We start from the raw sequence: 24,626 nt of genomic DNA, 5'->3' as shown, positions 1-24,626 counted from the left end.
CCCTTCCCACTTAGGGTGAAAAGTGCTACGCAAACAAAAGAGAAAAACTCTTGTGAAAATACATGTGGTGGAGGCAGGTAGGGCTCTTTTAGGTTGAAGGGAGCAGAAGGCATTGGGCATCATTTTGATTCCAACCATCCTTTACCAGTGTTGTTAACTGCACCTCATCAAGGGGATGAATGGTTAAAGATGTTTCCTAATTTGTTCAAGGAGGAGCTTGGTTGTCTCAAGAAATGTGAGCATCGAATTTTTTCAAAGACGGATGCGATACCCAAAGTGCACAAGGTGCGCAATATCCCGATGGCTATGACAGAGAAACTTAAGAGTGAGTTCCAAAGGTTGTGCAAAGAAAAAATTATAGAACCAATAGAGGCATCAGAGTGGTTAAGTTCCATTGTGATCGCACACGAGCCCAATGGAAATATTCGCATGTGTGTGGACTTAAGGGATTTAAATGATTGTATTTGGACGGTTAGCCACCCTTTGCCTTGTATAAATGATATGTTGTCCAGTGTGGCTGGTGGGAAGTATTTTACCACTTTGGATTTATCCAGTGCTTACCACCAGGTGTGTTTACATTCAGAATCTAAACGCCCAAAGGGGCATTCCAGTTCATTCGAATGCTTTTCGGTCACGCTTTGGCATCAGCCGTTTTTCACAGAGTAATGCAAGGTACAATAAAGGGAATGAACACACTTTTGGTATTCCAAGATGATGTTTTGGTTTGGGGTAAAGACAAATCGCAACACGATAAAATCTTGTTGAATGTATTAACCAAACTGGAGGAAGTGGGTTTGACTATAAACGTACATTTTGCAAGGAGGAAGTCGAGTATTTGGGACACACTTTGTCACAAGGTGGAATTAAACCTAAGTTGAATTTAGTGGAAGATTGCGAATTGCTTATCATGTTTACCTGTTGAGGGAACAAGTGAAGATTGTGTGGCAACGGAAGACTGCATAGTAGCTAACATAGTGGATGTGTGTGATGCCATTGATGAGAAGGAGTAGATGAAAGTTGTGGAAAAGTTGCCTCAGCAGCGACGTTGGAGATTTGATGATGATATAGTATGGTACAAGGATGTTTGGGAGGAGTTATCAGTTGTGAATGGGATTATGAGGAGAAGCGATAAGTTAGTGGTCCCTGAGTGTTTGAGGAAAAGATTGATGTTATTATTGCATGAAGGGCACGTTTTTCATTATGATTTATACACGTCCAGAAAACACAGTACATTGGATTCGTAGCAGTATTTACATATTTCAAATAATCGTGAGTAAGTGATGTACATTCAAGGAAATAATACAATTCTGTAAAGGGATACATTGTTCTCAACTGAGTTTTTTGTGTTAATACGTATAGTTCTGTTTTCGGACACACCAACCAAGTCTTAGGGAAGGAAATCGTAACATGGTTACTTCCAACTTTCCCCACCTCCCACCTTCCTCGACCCCCCCCCCCCCCCCGAGTCACACAAAAAAAATCTCCTCTTCGAATCATGTATCATCTTACATGTCTGAACGGACGTTGCTGCACAGTTCTTAGACTAGAGTGCTCTGTGACCGCCTCTCCCATTCTGATCTGTCACTCTCAATGTGTAGTTGCCCTGACATTTCGGAAGTGAGGCCCTCTCCCAAGGGGATCTCCATGAGCATAGTATACCAGGCCCTCGCATCTTCTTCTACATTTTCCTCTCTACGAATACGCCTCATTTGGATGAGCTCTGCCGCCGCACCATTCCCGGTAAATCCCTGGCCCAATTTTCTACTGTGGGTGGCACCAAACCCACTCAGCTAATTGCAATCCTCCTTTTAGCCAGCACTAGTCCCAACTGGAGCAACCTACGTGTAAGCTTTTTCCCTTTGGTCCTATGGAGAAGACCCAACAACACCTCCTTAATGGAGGGGTGGCGTCCACCCCGCCACTCCTAAATGCTCCAATATCAGTCCCAAAAAGTGACTTAACTGTGGACAATCCCATATCATGTGCAAGAACTAGGCTTCGTTATATCCACATTTGGGACAATAAGCTGGGCCGTCAGGGATATATTTTGTGGAGTACATTTGGAGTCAAATCAGTTTGATGGACACTATTGAATTGGGTTAGTTTAAATCTGGTATTAAAACTCATTTTCTTAACCCCTTCATGCACCCTTTTCCATTCCGATTCCATTAGAGGTTCTTCCAACACCGCATGCCACTTAGTTTGAATTGGGAGCGGGGGTGCGGCAATGTCTCTGTAAAATGAGCCTTCAGAGGGAGTAAAAAGGGTTCTTTTCTCTTTGAGTCCAGGTACCCAGGCTGGAGAAATTATTGACTCAAAGCCTCAGGGTGGTAACAAACTTCCACTATTTCAGGGAAGGCATCGAAACCTGTTTGATGGCGCCTACTAAATCCCACATCTCTAAGGACTGGGACCCTCTATTCACTGTTCTCACTTGGTCTGCCCCAGTCTCTATTTCATGTAGTGCCCTGGAGTAACTGAAAAAACAGACAAGTAAAGATCGATAAAAATCTTTATAATGTTGGAGGTTTTTTTCTCCGAAAGCCAGTACTTTCATGATTTTTATCACTTAACTATTTGTTTTTGAAAGGTGAATCTTTAATATGACAAGTACATTCGAATTTTAAATAAATGTAGAATATGTTTACATTAAGTTAGGATTGTTTTACTAATACTCGTTTGTTTACAGTGCATTTAATTTGTTGGAAACAAACATGGGTATTCATTGCTGGATGGTGACCTAGCGCCAAATTCAGATTGAATAAAAAAGCGTTTCTAGAGTCTGCAATTTCACAAAATTTGGAGTGCAAAACCACATGCAATTCTGCCTACTAATAAAGATGCACATTTCTGCTCTTACCTGTAGTTGGGAATTTCTTCTAGAAACACTACGATGAGAACATCTTCATGCTGATAGAACATCCTGGAGCACGCCATCTCAATCTCCAGCCTGCACCAGTCACTGTTGAGATACTCACTGCTGACTACACAGAGGGTCTTCCTGCTGTTGTTAATGGCATTCTGGAGACTGTCAATGTAGAATTCCCCAGGAAGAAAATCTCTGGGTTTGAAGCAGAGACGGTAGTTCCGTGGGCCTAGTGTCTCGAGGTTGAGCAGAAGGTTCTCCATCACCCAGGGCTCGTCTTCCGTACAGCATGACACAAAGGCATCAAACTGGTGAGCCCGGACTTCCTTATGGAATTTCTTCTCACACCATGCTCTAAGCATGCAGTAGGAATAAATTAAAACCCATCTCAACTTTACCGTTAGAATTGAGGCAATCATGGTCAACAGAGTGATTGTAAAAGTACAAAGGAACAAGATCATTGGGATGTCATTGTTGCAGAAGGACAGATCCTGTTCTGTGAAGCTAATGGTGTCCTCAAATTTTCCAAAGCAACTAAAAGATTGAATTAAAGGCACTTGCACACGGGGGTTACTGTTGGACCAATTCTGGAACCAAACGTTCTCACAAGAGCACAAGAGTGGGTTCATGTAAACATCCAGGTATGTGAGCGAAGCCAGATTTCCCACCAACTTCTCACTGATATTTGTCAAAGTATTGTCTCTGAGAGACAGGATCTCCAAAGATTCCAAATTGGCAAAAGCGTCCTCAGGGAGGTCGGTAAAAGAGTTGCTATCCAGCTTAAGATACTTGAGTTTCCTGGTGCTTCGAAGTAGATCTGAGCTAAACCTGAATAGGCCACTTGGGTACATGTCAGACAGATCCAGTTCAGTGAGGTTATCAAGAGGGAGCAGTGAAAGGTTTTGGAAAAGCATGCTTGGGTTACCACGCAGATTTAGATTTTCAAGACTCTGCAGCCCTTTAAACAGCTGGTTTGGAATACTAAACTGGGCAGTTTTGTCCTGAAAACTTAGATCTAGTACTTTCAGAGACTGAAGTTCCTGAAAAGGACTGGGGTTCGGAAACTTGTTCCATGAGATTAGTTTGTTCATACTAAGGTCTAAACCAGAAAGGCCCCTAAGAAATCGGAACCGGTCGGGGTCTAGCTTATAAATGTGGTTTCTCGATAGGGAGAGGTAGCGGAGAGAATGAAGGCCTCTGAAGCCTAAGGTTTGTATTGCTGAAATCCTATTTCCTGTCAGTAGTAATATTTCAAGTTTATTTAGTTTCTCAAAAGTTCTGTGCTTAATCAGAGTCAGGCTATTGCTGCTAAGATCTAAGAAAACAAGTTTCCTCACATACGTAAAGGTGTCCCTTGTTACGATCACTATTTTACAGTTCCGCAGGGTTAGATTCTTGAGTCCTGATAAGCCAAGGAATCCCTTTGGGTTGATAAGGGTTAAAAAGTTTTTGGAGAGGTCCAGATTTTGGAGCTTCTTTAGTGGTCTGAAGACCAACTTTTCAAGTTCTTTAAGCCGATTACGTTCCACAACAAGAGTGTGCAGGTATTTCAGATTATTAAATGCTCCAGGGTCTATCTGAGTCAATTTGCACTTATTTAGGTAAAGGGCCTCAAGGGATCTAAAGGACTGGAAAGCATTATTTTCTAACTTTCCAAGTGAGCTAGTGGACAAATTGATAGTGGTGAGTTTAGTACAGTTGCCAATGAAGTTAAGATCACGAGATCTAATTTTGGAGTGTTGAATATCCAAGAGGTTCAGGTTAGGCAAAGTCTGGAGCAGTTGACAAGCAGCACTTATGTCTTCTCCGAAAGCAGGTCGCATGCTCGACCAGTGTAGGGCAGTGAGGTTGGTTAGGGGGAATCCATAGATCTGCGATATGTTAAGTGGGTTCTGATCAAAGACCACCTCTACCAGATTGGGTACATTATGGAATGAACTAACGTTCACTGCAGTCATGTTGTTCCGTGTTACATCTAGATATTGCAGGCTGGGCATCACATAACTTGTGAAGTCCAGAATTGTAATGTTGTTTTTAGCCAAGGACAGGTGCTGGATATTTGGCAAAAGAGTGAGGTTCTGGCCAGCTTTTAAGTCAAAAATGCCAATACATGTCAGTTGCAGTGTGGATAATTGGGTCAAGCCTTGAATAGCTTCCGCCACAAGCCAAAAATTAGAGATGGGGTTAAAAGACAGATCAAGCTCTTGTAAACTAACAAATGGCTTCAGGGAATTTATATGTAAACTGTAAATACTGTTGTAACTTATTTGTAAAACCTGGAGACTTTGAAGTTCTGCAAAGTACAAGGGATCCAGTGAGCGAATACGATTGTTGCTCAGATCAAGGAAATTGAGTCCTTCAAGATGTCGAAATGCTCCTTCCTGAATTTCACCAATTAGGTTACTGGCCAGTGATAATCTCTGGAGACTGCTCAAGTGGGAAAATGTTTCTACTTCCAACATTCTAATCGAATTATGGGAAGCGTCCAACCATCTGGTCATGTTTGGGAGCTGATCAATAGCAGCTGTTAAGTTAACAATGCCATATCTGGTGCAGTTAGCACCTGCTGCGTCCGTGTTGTTGAATATACACTTGGAGTACCCATATGCTTCAAGCAGCAGAGCCTGAACAGCGACCGACAGTGCCCAAGAAAGCAGGAGAGTGATTTTTGGATGAGGCGTCTGCATCATAAATATTGGTTTATATTCATGTGTTTTGTTGAAAAGGTCGAAGTTCTTGAAGATTCATTGCATGTTAGGTTCTGCAACTGAAACCCTGTGAAATAAATTAGAGTTAAAACTTTTTGATTTTTTTTTTAGATAGATATGCATTTGAAAAGAAACCAGCAGTGCAGCTCTTCCTGGAAACTACAAAGGTGAATATTCACTAAAAATGCTAAAGATTAAAGGGATATTATAGTTAGGTGAAAATGTCAGTTAAAACATTCCATTTCAAATAAGTAAAACCACTAAAATTCACCATAGTTATCTCAAGTAATTATCACTTGTGGCCTAATGTAGTTATAATTCAGGCTCCACGAGAACATTGTCATTGATGATGTCATTGTAGATGTTGTAGTGATGTTATCAATGATGTCATAGAACATGATATGAGTGAAGTAATATGGGAGATATATAGCAGTGCACGCCGAGGACACAAGTTATATTTACTTGAGATAATCATAACTGGTGAATTTCAGTGGTTTTGTTAGTTTAAAACGCTATGTGTTGACATGTTCATCCAACTATAGTTTGCCTGTGATGTTTGACCTTTTCAGTGAATTGCTACGTTTTTTACTGTAAAGTAAAATAATATTACAATCCCTAACTGTAACATCACTAACATTTTTCAATTAATTTCTATAGTTAAAAAAAATGTAAAGTAAGATGTCCATCGCCAGGTACCTCGTGGGGCACCCAATCCCCGCCCACCGCACAAGACCTTTGGCCCAACCACCCCACCGAACACCTCTCCTCAACCCTCCACGGGCACTCAACCCCCCGACGCACACAGCCTTAGGCCGTGCACAGCGTGGGGTTTCCCTGCACCCAACCTCCCACAGATGTCCAACCCTGTTTTGAGCACCCTTCTGCCATGAGCGCCATGTGGTTGAGAGCGCCATGTGGTTGAGTGCGCACAGCTGACTAAATGATGTAAACATATAATGGGTGTATTGGTCAGAGCACTAAAAATATAAAATATAAAAATTGGACTATTGGCATTATCAAGAAGTCAGACATCAACCAATTTAAAGCAGATCTTTTGTCTGTCAAATAGTCACCAATAACAATAATCAAATGTATATTTTATAAATTACACATAGCAATGTTTAATACAAGTGATTATCATAAAATATTTTCAATAAAGTTGTTGAAAAACATTAGCATGAATCTTTTTTAAACATTTTTCAGGCCACAAAATGCAGCATTGGAACCAACCACAGGAGGTCCTAACACTTTAACTGAAGAGCATACAGGTCCAGCTCAGAGTGCTTTTAAAATTATGGTAAGCTCTCCTGGGGTCATGGATTCAATTACCAAGGAGACTTACAGTGGTTTTTCCTTTTAATATTGCTGGGGGTCTGCTGCACTGCCTGCAGCTCTCCACAGCATTAACAAAAGTGCTTGGTGGTGCCTCTGCGCTTTCTAGGGGAACCACTAGGATCCCAATTTTTTTTTAAAGCGCTTGCAGGGCAATATGAGACATTCCTTGCAGGTGCAGTGAATGTGAAATGAGCAGCTTCTCCACTCATTTCACATTCATTTATTTTTGATTGGGGAGGGGGGCGTGCGGCCCCCTCCCCGAGCCATTTCATGGCCCATGGGACTCCATCCCTGGGGAAGACCCTTTTATAATTAAATGGGGATGTTGTGTGCGACCAACCCCCTTCCAAAGCCACTTAAGAAATCAGGAGACCTCTACTCCCTGGGCAGATGTTTTGGTGAGGGGAGGTGTAGCCCCCCTCCCCGAGCCACTTAAGGGCCGAGGATCTCATCTCCTGGAGCGGCTTTGTGTTTTTGTGGGGAGGGGGCATGGGTTATCCCTACCTGAGCATTGAAGGAATGTTACATTTTAACTGACATTTTCACCTAAGTATAATATTGCTTTATCCTTCGTTTTTTTCAGTGAATTTCCAGGTTTATTTAACATAAAGTAAGATTCTATTACCGTACTCAAGTATGCCAACCCCACACCACACATGGCCTACGGCAGCCCTGCACCCACTCCCAAGCATAGGCAGCCAACACTTGTGCTCACCCACGGAGCGGGGGCCAATGCCCCCAGCATGACCAGACAATGAGAGAACTCATCACAATATAAATGGGTGTCAATTTAAATAATGCTTGTCTATTGGGTTTCTCAAGGGGTCACCACACCAGTACATTAAATGGCGGTCCTATTGAATTTGTCAAGAGTTGACTACATCAATATATATGTCAAGTCTATTAGCTTTGACATGCGATCATATATATTGCAAATCTATAGGGGTTGCCAAGGGGTATCACATCAATATACATGGCAAACCTAATAGCTTTGTTAAGGGGTAACGAGATCATTATATGAAGACAAGACTATTAGCTTTGTAAAGGGGTCATCTCATCATTATACAAAACAAGCCTATTGGCTTTGTTAAAGGGTCACTACATAAATATACAGGGCAAGCCTACTGATATTGTCAATGGATAATCACAACACTGTATGAGGAGAAGACTACTGGCTTGTTCAACAACAATAAACAGCATCAAAGTATTTCTTTTATACTCCTCAGGTCTCAGAATGCATGCGTAAACAACCTCACAGGGTCTCTGTAATTTTCATCAGAAGAACAAAGCTCGAGAAAAGCTTAAAAAGATGATTAACCTTTCCTGGGGTCAAATTCTATAACCCCCAGTAAGCATACAGTTAATTTTTAATCAATGTTTTCTGGTGGCTAAGCTTTTCTAGCATGTTGGTGGTGCCCCTTGCCAGATTGGGGCAATACAACGCAGAAAAAATTAAGTTAACCCATGAAGGGCATTCTGGGGTGCTCTTTCCCGGGACACCCACTATCTCTAATAAATGTTGGGTACTGCCGGGGGAGCAACAAGGTCCCCGCAGCCCCACCAGCTCCCTGCATAAAGCTCCTATGTTATGGAGCCGTGCTGGAGCTGGGCCCAGGCCCGGACTGGCCGTTGAGGGCACCGGGCAATCCCCCGGTGGGCCGCATGGCTGGGAGGCCGGTTTTGGGCACCTGGAGGCCGTTTTTGTTACAGGGTCGTTTTTGCAGCATAGCTGCAAAAACGACCCTGTAACAAAATCGCTAAATCGGCCGAAAACCGGCCCTGGCAAAGAGCGCGGTGGTGGCCAAGCACTTTGGAAAGGGTCTGTTTTGGTTCCCAGTCCGGCCCTGGCTGGGCCCGTTCTCTGTAAGCTCCTGCCGGATAGGAGAACCTTTTGTATGTACCTCTTGCTGGCAGCAGCACGCCCCTGCTTCCAAGTTAAAACAGACTATGTCCTGTGAGGTGGGGTCCTCAGGACAGCGATGCTTCGGATCCTGAGCCTCAAAGTCAGCTCAGGGAAGGGAGCTCCATGCAAACACCCCTCCCCATCATTTAAAAAAAATAAAAAAAAAAAAGTAATTCACCGACCCTGTGGGGTTCTTAAAATCAAAAGGAGACTTCTTGCATACTTTATAACATTGTGTCAGATGGTCATGTGGATCTCCTACTGGTCTAGGTACCAACCCCCCAGAAGGCGGGGTCAGGGTACCCCTACCCTGCCCATTTATCTCCTTTTTGAAAAACCAAGTGTCCAAGTCTTGTAATGTCCACCACAACTTTTCTTTCCATGTTGAAACCAGCCAAACAAAGGGCTAGCTGTGAAAAATCCCACAACCAATCAGAAGGTTTGATTTTTTTAATTTCAGGTTCAGATATCTACATATTAAATCCTTAATTTTTCAAACAATACCAAACGGAATTATACTAAATCACAAAAATCATGTTTTCTGGGTAATCTTGTGTCTTTCGGTTTATCCCTTTTGGCTTTTGCGGAATCTAAAGTTCCCTATGAAAATTGCAAGGGGAATTTGCATTTTAGGATCCTCCATTTTTCTCTGCCTCTGTTGGATGGATTATCCCAAACCCTTCCAGGAAAGAGCTACAGGGCATGAACTATTTTACTGGAACGTTTCATGAAGGTGCAGCATATGGCACCAAAGTTATTAGCACACTACCAAATATATTTCTGATGGTAACTAGGTTGCCACTGTACTAGGCTGCCACTGTGTGTGTGTGTATATCTATCTATCTATCTATCTATCTATCTATCTATCTATCTATCTATCTATCTATATATATATATGAGATTGTCTGTGAGTGAGTGTAAAAGTGTGTGAGTTGGTCTGTGAATGGGTATAAGAGTGTCCCAGTGAATCTGTTAGTGAGTTCGAGAGGGTCTAAGGGAGTCTACCAGTGGGCGTGTGAGTGTCAGAGTGGATCTGTGATTGGGTGTGACAGTGTCTGAGTGGGTGCATGAGTGTTTGAGTGGGTCGGTGAGTGGATGTATGTGTGTCTGACTGGGTAAGCAAGTGGATGCTCGAGTGTCCAAGTGGATGTATGACTGGGTGTATAAGTGTATGAGTGGGTGTAAGACAGTCTGAGTGAATAGAACAGTGGGTTTGACAGTGTCTGAGTGGCTCAGTGAATGGGTGTGACAGTGTCTGAGTTAGTCTGCAACTGTGTGTGACAGTGTCTGAGTGGGGCTGTGAGTGGGTGTAAGAGAGTTTGAGTGGGTCTATGAGTGAATGTGCATGTCTGAGTGAGTGAGTCTCTGGGTGGGTGAGTTAATGTCTGAGTGGGTCAGTAAGTGGGTGTGAGAATGTCTGAGTGGATCTGTGAGCAGGTGTATAAGTATGCGAGTGGGTCTGTGAGTGAATAAAAGTGTCCCAGTGGGTCTGTGTGTGGGTGTGAAAGGGTCTAAGTGAGTCTACCAGAGGGTGTGCGTGTGTGTCTGAGTGGGTGAATGAGTGTCTGAGTGGGTTGTTAATGGGTGTCTGAGGGAGTATGTAAGTGAGTGCGACAGTGTTTTAGTGGCTCTGTGACTCGGGGTGTGAGTGTCTGAGCATGGGTATAAGAGTATCTCAGCAGGTCTGTGAGGGCTGTATGACAGTGTATGAGAGCTTTTTTTTCCAAGGCAGGTTTTGTGAATCCTCCATGAGTTTATACCGGGAGCCACAATGAGGGTTATGGTGGAATTGAGAATACTTGGGCGTGGTAAAAAAACCATTTTGGGGTGTTTTCTAACCCATCAGGGAGTCCCTCACAGACCCCTTTATTGCTTCCATGGGATCAGGGAACCTCTAACCTGACCCCTTATACTACATTACATATGAATTTTACCAACCAGGGGCTGTTCTCCGATATCTAAAATGGTGGCTGCAACTTTCTGCTCAGGTTGTGATAAGCCAATAACGGCTTTGCTGGTGGCGCAAGGCTTCCAGATCCCCCGTGAGGAAACCGCGAAGGGTCAGCGTCCCTAGATATCTATATTTCTTTTTTCTTTAATATCTCAAAAACTACTGAACAGATTTACACCAAATCACAAAAAGCACACTTTCTTGACCAAGGTCTAGCTTTCTGCCAAATTTGGTGTAATTCCATTCAGTGGTTCGGGATGTAGTCATGTCTAAAATCTCAATAGGAATTAACATGGGAAACACTTTTTTTGTACTCCCCTGTCTCTCGGCCCCCACTTGATGGATCACCCCGATACTTCCCATGCACAGCTAGGGAAAATGGGGCATTTTATTTGGAAAATTTATGAAGACCGTCAAACAGCGCCAAAGTTATTAGCAAGTCGAAAAACTCTTCCTAAGGAAACAAGAGTTTGACTTCCTAATAACTTTGGCGCTGTTTGACGGATATTATGTATGGATATATATATATATATATATATATATATATATATATTCACTGAAAAAAACCATAGGTTTCACACCAGTTATAGTTAGCTGGAAATTTTACTCGCATAAAACCATTGAAATTCCCACGTTATAGTTAGTTGGACTCACTATAACTTGCGCGTGCAATGCACTGCTGATGACGTCACATATTACATCACTCATGACATGGTCAGTGACATCACTCATGATGCCCTTTTATGGCCCCCACATCAAACCTAGCGGGTCAGGGGGGGTCTACCCTGCCCCCTTATAGTCATTTCCCCCTTTGTTTTTGCCACCTCTTGTGTCTCGATCCTACCGAGACACAAGATGGCGGCCGCTCCGGACTGTTTAGAATGTTGACAAGACACCCAAGAGCCAATCAGCTTTCCGCGCGCGAAGTCGCGTAGCACGCTGGTACTCGCCCCGGTGCGCGTTCCGGGGCGCGCCTATAGATATATATATTTTTTTGAACCTAAATTACTCTAAATCCACTGGAGCACATATCTTGAGACATAGCAAAGGCACATCGGGCTACCAGTCCCTACAATTTTGCCAAGTTTCGTGGGAATCCATTCAGCCGTTCGGGCTAAAAGTGAGTCCAACCGCCCTATGGAAATTAACATGGGGAAAACACGTTTTGGGACCCCCCTTTTATCTCGGCCCCCGCTTAACGAATCCCCCCAAACTTTCAGGGAAGGAGCGGAGCGGAACTGGCCACCTAATTTGAGAAATTCGCGAAAATTCGTCCACCGGCGCCAAAGTTATTCCCAATAGAATGTTGCGGATTTCCTATGGAAACTAGGTCCTAACTATAACTACCTACTGGCGACCGCCAGTAGGTAATATATATATATATATATATAAATTCACTCAAAAAAACCATAGGTTTCAGGCCTTATATAGTTAGGAATTAGCATTTAAAAAACCTTTAAAATTCACTCAAAAAACTATAAGTTTTAGGAGTGTTATAGTTAGCTGGACATTTCACTCATACAAAACCATTGAAATTGCTCCTATATAGTTAGTTGTACTAACTATATTTCGCGCACCCGCAATCCACTGCTGATGATGTCACATATTACATCATTCATGACATGGTCAGTGACATCACTGATAACATCTCAAATGACATCACTGATGACATCACTGATGACATCATCCAGTGAATGTGGTTTGCTTCGTTATTTAAATATGCATTATATATATAGCAATTTGCATTGAAGAATGAGTGGATATATAAAAATAAATATTTGGATGGAGGATTTAGTAGCAGTGTAATTGACTGTTTACTTGACCAATTTATAGTATATATATATATATATATATATATATATATATATATATATATATATATATATATATATATATATTTTTTTTTTCACTGAAACAACCATAGGTTTCAGGGACGTTATAGTTAGAAAATAGCATTTAGGAATCCTTTGAAATTCACTGAAAAAACTATAGGTTTAGGGACATTGGGCCAGATGTAGGTGAGGGACATTTACCGACTCATAAATACCGAATTTTACAGATTCTGTATTTATGAATCGGTAAATATGAAGGTGGGAGATGTAGGTATTTTTTAAAATTGAAATACCGAATCGGTAACATTCGGTATTTACCGATTCGGTAAACACCGAATCGGTATTTCCTATTGATTCCTATGGGCTGTGAAGGGTGCAGGGGGTGTCACTTTGACACCCTCTAGCACCCGAAGTAAAGGCATGTGTGACATGTGGCACACATACATGCCCTTAGGGCATGTCTGTGGGTCACATTGCACAGCGTGCATGCACAGATGTGCATGCACACCTGGATTCGGTATTTTACCACACAATAGGATTGTGTGGTAAAATACCGACTCTTAAGGGCATGTGACACTCTCAGGAGTGTAACCTACATTTGGATTTACCGAATCCGTAAAATTACCGATTCGGTATTTTACAGAATCGGTAAATTTACCGATTCTGTAAAATAATGGCGCCTACATGCCAATTAATTTGGCCATTATAGTTAGCTGACCTAACTATAACTTGCGCCCCCGCAATGCACTGCTGATGATGTCACATATTACATCATTCATGACATGGTCGGTGACATCACTGGTGATATCACTAATGACATCTCAAATTACATCACTGATGACATCATCCACGTGATTACTGATGCACCTCCTCAAACCCTAATATAATCTTTGATACACCACTCTAAAATAAGTATGGGTGGAAAATTAGTTCCGCTCGCGTAATTTGCGGATTTTCCGTGACTACGCGATCCATGAATCGCGCGAAATCGAGGCAAAACCTGCGAATCCGCGAGTGGATGAATTTTGCTCAGGAAGCACTTACTGTCACGATCTGTCTCCACAGGATCAGGGTGATGCTCAAGGGGGTCCACCTCCTGACTGCCCGAAACTCTGACAACAAGTACACAGAGCCTCTAGGAAATCAGGCGAGGGAAAGGTAAGGGAAGGGGCTGGAACGGAAGGGACCACTGAAACGAGAAGAAAATAGGACACAACGTTATAGCACAATTCACAGGCTACTCTCATGTATTTCTCGCTAGTGGAACACCTATCCCAGTTACTCCACTGGATGCAACCCCCTCTCTTGAACGTAAATGATAGATACGTCTCTATCCTGATACCTAATATTCAGAAAGACACAAACAGTATTATTCCTGGTTGATGCATACGGAAACCAGTAAATCCCCGCAAACACACCATACATACCATTCCCACTTTCTTTAAACAACTGAAAATAATCCCTTCTCCAGTAACCGAGTATTGAGGGAAGCAGAATAATAGAGATCCGCTGTCAGTAAGTAACCAAAAGATAACTGACAACTCAGAAAGTTCCAATGTTCCAAAGCAAACAAAGTCAGAAGGCCCGTAACCAGAACTAACAATGTTCCAAGCAAAAGTTCCAGATTCTGGTTTAGAACAGATCAGCAAACACAAAGTTAGCAAGGGTACTTATCTCTCTCGCTGGGAGGTTAGGAAAAGAAAGAAGCCGCCCGCTTCTATGTAGATGAGGCAACGTCTCAGCCGAGAACGCTTGCAGGCATGGGCCGCCGCATCCGCAGGCGGAAATATCCAAAGTAAGTTTGCTTCTTGAAGAAAGGCAGCCGCCCTTCTTCCTTGTGAGGAAACTGAGCGTCTCAGCCGAGAACGCTCACAGGAATTGTCCGCCGCAGCCGCAGGCAGAATAACAGCAAAGTGCGTGCTGGATGGAAGAGAGACAGCCGTCCCTCCTCAGTGAACCAACACAGAGCGTCTCAGCCGAGAACGCTCACCGGCGATGTCCGCCGCAGCCGCAGACGGAAAAGAACTCTGAAATAATCCAGGACCCGACAGAGAGCAGCCGCCCTCTCCGAGCAATAGTCCAGCGCCTCAGCCGAGGACGCTCAAACCAGGTAGAATCCAAAGACACCAAGGCCAGAACAAGGCAATCAGGAACAGTTCCGAAGGGAATCACGTACAACTAACGCCTGCATCCCAGAAGCCTATATACCTTTGACTCCTCCTACTCCACATCCTCCTGGGAGTTGTAGTCCGTAGGCGCAGCCTGGCAAACCGTGACAGTATGCCCTCCTCCCAAGCGCCTCTTAGCACCAGGCTTGCCCGGACACCGGGCATGGAAACAGCGCACAGCACGCGGGGCATGGACACCCGAACTTGGTTCCCACGAATCGTCCTCCGCCGTGTAGCCCTTCCACGACACCAGGTACCAGAGCTTACCCTGCCGATAGCGGGAATCGAGGATCCTACGCACTTCGTACTCCAACTGCCCATCCTGTCGCACCGGAGGCACAACTTTACGACGTGCAGACTTCGCAGGTTTCAGAAGGCTGCAGTGGAACACCGGGTGTATCCGCAAGGAGGCAGGAAGCTTCAACTTGTATGCCACGGGGTTGACCTGGCGCACCACTTCGTAAGGACCGATGAACCGTGGATGGAAGATGCTGCGGAAACGGAAACGGATGTTCCTGGTGGACAGCCAGACCCTGTCACCAACTCGATACAGCGGTCCCACTCGCCGATGCTTATCCGCCCATTTCTTATAGGATGACTTGGCCTTCTCCAGTTGGGCCTGGACCTTCCGATGCATCAGCAGGAGAGCCTTCACCTGACCCAATACCGTAGGATGATTCACCACCTCACTAGGAATTGTCAATGGCAGGGTGTCTGCATGGTAACCAGTATTGGCCTGAAACGGCGAAACCCCCGTGGAACAGTGCCAAGTGTTATTGTACGACAGTTCTGCCAACCATAACAACGACACCCACGAGTCAGCAGCTTCCTCCGCATAGCAGCGGAGATACTTCTTCAGGGTCTGATTTAGTCTCTCAGTCTGACCATCAGACTGTGGATGAAAACTGGTTGATAACGCATCCTTGATATGCAACGCCTTGCACCACATGTGCCAAAACCGAGCCACAAACTGAGGACCCCTATCTGACACTATGATCTTCGGAATGCCGTGTAACCTCACCACCTGTGTTAAGATGAGTTGCGCTGTTTGAGCCGCCGTAGGCAGATTCTTACATGGGATGAAGTGTCCCATCTTCGTGAAACTGTCTATCACCACCAGTATCGCGTTGCTGCCCTTGTCCATAGGTAACCCAACAACGAAATCCATGCTTATGACCTGCCAGGGGCGTGAAGGCGTAGGAAGAGGCATGAGCAACCCCTTGCTCTTGGCTTGTTCATTCTTCGCCCGGGCACACGTTTCACAACGGTCAACCCATTTCCTCACATCCTTATTCATTCCTTCCCACCAGAACTGTCGTTGCATGGCGTTGATAGTCTTTTGCTGCCCTGGATGACCCGCCACCATCGCACTGTGACACCAGTTGAATGCCAACAACCTCAAAGCGAGGGTGGGGAGAAACAGCCGGTTCTGATATAGCGGAATGCCATGTTGCAAGGAACGGTGCGAATCCACCTTAGCCCACTCCTCCCATTGCAACGGAGACCGATTCTTGGACACCTCCTCCAGAAACGTATCAACAGTACAGGCACACACGACCTCCTCAGGAGGCAGTATGGATCTAGGTTCCGCCAGCAACGGGGTAGCCAGGTCTGTCTGCCTGGAAAGAGAATCAGCCTTTCTATTCTCGGCACCAGGACGAAAAGTGATTGTGAACTCATATTCCGAAAAAAATAACATCCAGCGCATTTGCCTCTGGGACAAATGCCGGGCGGTTTTCAAGAACTGCAGGTTCCTGTGGTCTGAATACACTGTCACCGGATGTTGGCCCCCCCACAAGTAATGCCTCCATTCTTGAAAGGCCTTTTTCACGGCCAAAAGTTCCTTTTCGGCGATAGTGTAGTTGACTTCGGAGGCGGTGAGTTTTTTAGACAAGAAAGCCACGGGATGGAGCTGTCCTGTTTGCTTGTCCCTTTGTGACAACACAGCCCCTATCGCGATATCCGACGCATCTGCTTCCACAACAAACGGCACATCCATCTGAGGATGTCGGAGGATGGGTGCAGAGCAGAATGCCTCCTTCAACTGGTTGAACGCTTCCATAGCCTCCGTCGTCCAACAAAAAGACGCCCCCTTCCTCAATAACCGGGTTACTGGAGAGATCAGCTGAGAGAAATGAGCAATAAACCTCCGATAGTAATTGGAGAAGCCAAGGAAGCACTGCACGTCTCTCACATTCCTAGGAGTCGGCCACTCACTCACAGCTGTCACCTTTCGCTCAGCCATTCGAAATCCGCTAGGTGTTAATATAACCCCCAAAAACTCCACTTCAGTGACACTGAACTCGCACTTGCTGAGCTTACAGTACAATCTGTTGTCCCGTAATTTTTTGAGAATCAACATTACCTGACTAACATGCTGAGCAACCGTTTTGGAATAGATCAATATATCGTCAATGTATATTACAACGAATTGATCGATATACTCCTTCATGATGTCGTTTAGAAAATATTGGAATGCCGCCGGGGCGTTGCACAACCCGAACGGCATCACCAAATATTCGAATAACCCAAAACGGGTTTTAAAAGCCGTTTTCCACTCATCCCCAGCCCGGATCCTCACCAGATGATAGGCCCCCCGGAGATCTAACCTGGTGTAAATGGTTGCCTCTCTCACCTGATCCAACAGGACGGGGATGAGTGGAAGCGGGTATCTGTTTCTCACTGTGACTTTGTTCAGCTGTCTATAATCTATGCAGGTCCGCAATTCTCCATTAGCTTTGGAAATAAAAAACAAAGGAGAAGCTGCTGGTGACCGTGATGGGCGTATGAAACCAATGGAACAAAAATGATCCAGATAGGTCTTCAAATGAGCGGTCTCGGACTCAGACAAGGCATACACCCTACACAAGGGCACCACTGCCCCCTCTATCAGGTCGATCCGACAGTCGTATTCACGATGAGGCGGAAGGACCTCTGCCATTACCTCACTGAACACGTCCTCATACCCTGCATATTCTCCCGGCAAGACCACCTCCTTTTCCGCCGCAGTAGCGACCTGATAGACCTGGGCCAAGGATACCGTATGTGAGCTTTGTGTTTTCATACAATGAGCATTACAATACTCTGACTTAAACAACATAGTCTTTGTCTTCCAATCCATCGTCGGATTATGATGCCATAACCACGGCATCCCCAAAATCACCTCATACTGAGGAGCCTCGATAATATTCAACACAATGTCCTCCACATGTTTCAGTGGATAACCAGGCACAGTCAACTCCAAAGACTCAGTATGCTCCACTACCGGCCCTGATTTGAGAGGAGTGCCATCCACGGCCAGAACAGTTTCAGGCTGAAGAGTTGGCACCTTCCTCAAACCCAACCTCTCCACCAACCCACTGTCGATGAAATTGCCGGTTGCCCCTGAATCGATCATGCACAATGCCTGGCTTTGATGAGGCCCTTTACCCAAGAACATGGAAATCACTACATGCGATTCTGTGTTGTTACATACCGCTACCTCTAAGGATGGGATTTTCCACTCCTGTCGAGCGATGCCAACCCTTTCCATCGTTTTAGGGTCCACCTGTACCTCAGGAGTTAAGGCCGGAGACATAACCGCCACCTGTTTCCCTGCATAGAAAGAAGGTCTTTTCTTGGGTTTTACGGTGCAATCCTTAACATAGTGTCCCTTCTTTCCGCAGTACATGCAGAGACCCTGCGCTCGTCGCACCTCCCTTTCTGCTTTAGACAGAGGAGGACGCATGGCCCCGATATCCATTGGTTCTGCCACACTGTTCTTGGGTTTGTCTTGACCAACTTGAGCCATCCCGCCTCCTGCTCTATCATGTCTCTTCCGTTCCCCACCTCTTTCAGACATGCGATGATCTAAGCGCAACGTAAGGTTAATGAGATCCGTACATGTCGTAGGTTGTGGATCTATTTGAGCAAGGACGTCCTTTATGTCCTCGTTCAAACCCTGATAATAGAGCGCCATCCTTTTTTCCTCTGGCCAGGCCGTTTCTACAACGAGCCTATTAAAAGTGGTCATATATGTCACTAGGTCGTTCTTTCCCTGCCTCAACCTTAGCAATTCACGGTCAGCACTTAACGTGGTCGCACGTCTGTCAAACACTCTCTCGAATTCCTTTCGAAAATCATCCCAATCTGCCAACAATGGATCGTCGTTTTTTACTAAAGGAACCGCCCAATTGGCAGCATCCCCCGTAAGATACGAGATAGCAAATGCCACTCTCGACAGGTTAGTAGGAAAGGAGGCCGGTCTACAAGAGAAATGCAGGGTGATTTGTGTCAGGAAGGTCTGGATTTTCAAGGGATCGCCTGAATATCTCTCAGGACTGGCCAAGGGTATTGGCGGAGGTACTGACACCTGAATTTGAGGTACTCCTGCTGAGGCATCGAAAGGGTTTCTGCCTTGCCTATCCAGCCTGTCTTTTAATGCAGCTGTTTCTGCTTTAGACGTAGCCAATTCCTGTTGGACCAAAACCAGGGCCTGCAATACATCATCTAACGTGGCCATCCCTTCAGCAACCCCTGACCGGGTGGAGTCGACTACGTGGGTACGTGATTCTGTCACGATCTGTCTCCACAGGATCAGGGTGATGCTCAAGGGGGTCCACCTCCTGACTGCCCGAAACTCTGACAACAAGTACACAGAGCCTCTAGGAAATCAGGCGAGGGAAAGGTAAGGGAAGGGGCTGGAACGGAAGGGACCACTGAAACGAGAAGAAAATAGGACACAACGTTATAGCACAATTCACAGGCTACTCTCATGTATTTCTCGCTAGTGGAACACCTACCCCAGTTACTCCACTGGATGCAACCCCCTCTCTTGAACGTAAATGATAGATACGTCTCTATCCTGATACCTAATATTCAGAAAGACACAAACAGTATTATTCCTGGTTGATGCATACGGAAACCAGTAAATCCCCGCAAACACACCATACATACCATTCCCACTTTCTTTAAACAACTGAAAATAATCCCTTCTCCAGTAACCGAGTATTGAGGGAAGCAGAATAATAGAGATCCGCTGTCAGTAAGTAACCAAAAGATAACTGACAACTCAGAAAGTTCCAATGTTCCAAAGCAAACAAAGTCAGAAGGCCCGTAACCAGAACTAACAATGTTCCAAGCAAAAGTTCCAGATTCTGGTTTAGAACAGATCAGCAAACACAAAGTTAGCAAGGGTACTTATCTCTCTCGCTGGGAGGTTAGGAAAAGAAAGAAGCCGCCCGCTTCTATGTAGATGAGGCAACGTCTCAGCCGAGAACGCTTGCAGGCATGGGCCGCCGCATCCGCAGGCGGAAATATCCAAAGTAAGTTTGCTTCTTGAAGAAAGGCAGCCGCCCTTCTTCCTTGTGAGGAAACTGAGCGTCTCAGCCGAGAACGCTCACAGGAATTGTCCGCCGCAGCCGCAGGCGGAATAACAGCAAAGTGCGTGCTGGATGGAAGAGAGACAGCCGTCCCTTCTCAGTGAACCAACACAGAGCGATGTCCGCCGCAGCCGCAGACGGAAAAGAACTCTGAAATAATCCAGGACCCGACAGAGAGCAGCCGCCCTCTCCGAGCAATAGTCCAGCGCCTCAGCCGAGGCGCTCAAACCAGGTAGAATCCAAAGACACCAAGGCCAGAACAAGGCAATCAGGAACAGTTCCGAAGGGAATCACGTACAACTAACGCCTGCATCCCAGAAGCCTATATACCTTTGACTCCTCCTACTCCACATCCTCCTGGGAGTTGTAGTCCGTAGGCGCAGCCTGGCAAACCGTGACACTTACAGAGTTACAGCAGGTGCTCAAGTTGAAGCTAATTTCTTTGTAACCATTTACAAAATGGTTACAAAGAAATTAACTTCAACTTGGGCACCTGCTGTAAACCTGTAAGTGCTACCTGAGGCCCTCGTTGCCTACTTGCAACTATTCTCTGACCCTGCTCTGACCCTCGAAGCAGGGTCAGAGAATAGTTACAATTAGGCAACTAGACTCCTGTCCCAACAATTAAACCTCAGCAGGAAGCACTTAGAGATAAAAAAAGCAGGTGCCCGAGTTGAGGCTCAAATTCATTAACGCATTATAATCAGCCCAAGAATCTAGTGAGCACAGTCGATACTAGGCAGGTGTGCTTTCTCCCCAGATCTACCATCTACAATTAGCTGTAATCCGTGATGGGGGTCTAGGCATCCACGAGTTTCTCGAGCGCAATCCCCCTGTACTTCCAGTGACCAGGAGGCTGCTTTCTCCTCATCTGCTGCACTGATCGGTCTCTGACCTTTAAAAACAAAAGTCATGTGAACTCGCACAGAAGCCCGGCCCCACACGCACTTGGCTATGCAACCTCTTCCCTCCCTTTCCCCCACTGTGATGGACAGCTCACTCGAGGCACCTCGGCACCTATGGTCGCGGTGGCAAAGTTACAGACACACGTGGTCACTGAACACAACTCTTCTGGGCATTTCCACAGCCGTAGTGCAGGAAAAGCACGATATATTTACCCAATGAGGTAGCACTTACTGCTTTCTCCTCATCTGCTGCTCTTATCGGTCTCTGACATTTCATAAACAAGAGGCAAGTGAACTCGCAAAGAAGCCCAGCCCCACACATACTAGGCTATGCAACCTCTTCCCGCCCTTTCCCCCACTGTGATGGACAGCTCACTCGAGGGACCTCGGCACCTATGGGCGCGGTGGCAAAGTTACAGACACACGGGGTCAACTCTTCTGTGCATTTACCCAGCTGTATTGTAGGAAAAGCACGATACATTTACCCAACGAGGTAGCATTTACTGATTAGCCAGTAGAAAGTACTTCAGTTAAGTATGGTGCAAATTGCAAAAAAATCAGCGATTTCACAGGAAAATCCGCAAATTCGCGGATTGTTTTGCAATTTCACGCGAATTCGCGGACCGCTGATTCGCAAAATTCACCCATACTTACTCTAAAATACAGACTACCATTTTTGTAACCATATACACACCAATGCTCGTTATTACATACCCACTCACTGATTCCTAGATCTACACACACATCCACTCATTCACCCATACAGTCAATCATACATGCAGTCACTTATCAATACAGCACTATCATTTGCACTCAAACACCTATACAGACAGTCACCGATCGCCACTCATCAATAGAGTTACTCACACACCTAGTCAATTATGCAAATAATCATTCACACTCCCATTTACACACCTATAGTTATACACACACCACCTCACTTATTCATACAGATACTAACTTATACTTACTCGTTTACAATCACTGATACAAGCACACACTCATCCATACATCCACTCTCACAATCACTCACTCTCACATATAGTGATTTATATACTCCAACACTCACATATACTTCCTTTCACATATGTAGTTACTCACACATGTACCAATGAGACATCCATTCACTCACCAACACACCCATACACACCCTCACCCACCCATACAGCCCTTTACAGATGCACTCTTTAACCCATACACCCAGTGAATTACCTGCTCACACATCTATGCACAGAGTCACATACCCCCCACCTACCCACACAGACACTCAGGCACCTATACGAAGATGTATGTTGATACAACGAGGGCCATTTCAACGCGGTCTGTTAGACTGCGGTTTTCACAATGCAAGTCGTTACATCGACTTGCGCTGGAGGGGCGCTGAACTTAGGAATAGTGTGAATAACTATTCCAACTCCAGTCTACATACAGTAGGAAAGGTGTTAGAAACAGTAATTTACACTACTCCTTAGTCAACAGCGCCCTCCAGTGCAAGTCGGTGTAACGACTTGCGTAGTGAAAACCACAATGTAATAGTACCACTTTGAAATGGAAACGATGTCTCCCCCATACGGTACTCAGACAACCAATCAATAACCCATATAGACACTAGTGTAGCTACTCACCAACCCATGCAGCCACTTACACACCAACTGACAGACTGATACAATGATTTGCAGTTTACTCACTAACCCATGCATTCAGTAAAACACGTTTAATCAATTACTTATAGTCAGTCACGCACCTATTAAATCATCCATTCAGACACTCATACACCCACTCATACTTCAATACACCTTGGTGTATATAATATTATATATATATATATATAGAGATATATATATATATATATATATAATATTATATATATATATATATATGTATATATGTATATATATCCAAACTACTACTGCTTCTCCAATGCGGCATGTAGAAATTACGGACCACCAGACGGCTTTCCAGTATATATACAAAACACATTTAAGCTTCACAGAAACATACAGTCACTGGAAGATGTAATCAGTGATGACATCAGTGACGCCACTGACCATGTCATGAATGATGTAATATGTGACGTAATCAGCAGTGTATTGCGGGGGCGCGAGTTATAGTTAGCTCAACTAACTATAATGGCTGAATTTCTCTGGTTTTGTATGAGTGAAATGTCCAACTAAATATAATGTCCCTGAAACCTATGGTTTTTCAGTGAATTTCAAAGGTTTTTATATGCTAATTTCTAACTATAACATCTCTGAAACCTATGTTTTTTTCAGTGAATTTCAGAGGTTTTTAAATGATAATTTCTAACTATAACGTCCTTGAAACCTGTGTTTTTTCAGTGAATTTCTAAGGTTTTGCTGAAAGAAGCAACAGAGGTTTAGAAAGAAGCAGGAGAAGTACAAAAGAGGCAAGTGAGATGCAGAAAGAAGCAAGAGCAGTGCTGAAAGAGGCAACCGAGGGGCAGAAGGAGGCATGAGGGGTGCAGACAGAAGGAAGCGAAGTGCAGAAAGAAGCAACAGAGGTGCTGAAAGAGGCACGAAGGTTGTAGAAAGAGGCAAGAGAAGTACAGAAGGAGAGAAGAGAGGTGTAGAAAGGGGCATGATAGTTGCAAATATGGGGAAGAGGTGTGCAGAAAGAGACAGAAGGGGTGTAGCAAAAAAAGCAAGAGAGGTACCGAAAGAGGCAAGAGAGGTGCAGAAAGAAGCAAGTGACATGCAGAAAGAGGCAAGAGAATTGCTGAAAGTAGCAACAGAGGTGCTGAAAGAGGCACGAGGGCTGTAGAAAGAAGGAAGAGAAGTCCAGTAAGAAGCAACAGAGGTGCTTAAAGAGGTACGAAGGGTGCATAAAGAGGAAAGAGAAGAGCAGAAAGAAGCATAAGAGGTACAGAAAGAGGCAAGAGTGGTGCAGTAACAGGTAAGAGAGGTATAAAAAACAAGCAAGAGAAGTGCAGAAAAAGGCAGAGGGGTGCAGAAAGAGGCATGAGAGTTGCACAAATGGGGAAGAGGGATGCAGAAAGAGGCAGTAGGGGTACAGAAAGTAGCAACAGTGGTGCCGAAAGAGACCCGAGAGGTGCAGAAAGAAGCAAGTGAAGTGCAGAAAGAGGAAAGAGAATTGCTGAAAGAAGCAACAGAGGTTTAGACGAAGCAAGAGAAGTGCAGAAAGAGGCAAGTGAGGTTCAGAAAGAAGCAAGAGCAGTGCAGAAAGAACCAACAGAGGTGCTGAAAGAGTCAACAGAGGTGCAGAAGGAGTCACGAGGGGTACAGAAAGAAGAAAGAGAAGTGCAGAAAGAAGCAACAGAGGTGCTGAAAGAGGCATAAAGGGTGCAGAAAGAGGCAAGAGAAGCACAGAAAGAAACAACAGAAGTACAGAAAGAGGGAAGAGAGGTGTGGAAAGAGGCAAAAGAGTTAGACAAATAGGGAAAATGGGTGCAGAAAGATGCTGGAGGGGTGCAGAAAGAAGCAACAGAGGCGCTGAAAGAGGCAAGAGAGGTGCAGAAAGAGGCAAGCCAATTGCTGAAGGAAGAAACCGAGGTTTATAAAGAAGCAAGAGAAGTGCAAAAAGAGGCAGGTGAGGTACTGAAAGAAGCAAGAGCAGTGCA

The 24,626-nt window shown here is 44.8% G+C and overlaps 1 protein-coding gene across 1 annotated transcript in view; it reads right to left on the bottom strand.

Moving 5' to 3' along the window:
- Nucleotides 1-24,626, bottom strand: part of LOC144770457 (uncharacterized) — a 178,538-nt gene that overhangs the window by 69,504 nt on the left and 84,408 nt on the right. The window contains exon 2 of the mRNA XM_078654982.1: nucleotides 2,861-5,641. Coding sequence (XP_078511108.1) covers nucleotides 2,861-5,556 — 2,696 coding nt within the window. The 5' untranslated portion in view covers nucleotides 5,557-5,641. The remainder of the gene's footprint in view (nucleotides 1-2,860; nucleotides 5,642-24,626) is intronic.

This window comes from Lissotriton helveticus, chromosome 7 (assembly GCF_964261635.1).
Source record: "Lissotriton helveticus chromosome 7, aLisHel1.1, whole genome shotgun sequence".
In the NCBI taxonomy this organism is placed as follows: Eukaryota; Metazoa; Chordata; class Amphibia; order Caudata; family Salamandridae; genus Lissotriton; species Lissotriton helveticus.
Note: the sequence above shows the minus strand (reverse complement) of the source record. Positions and strands in the feature narration are given on the sequence as shown.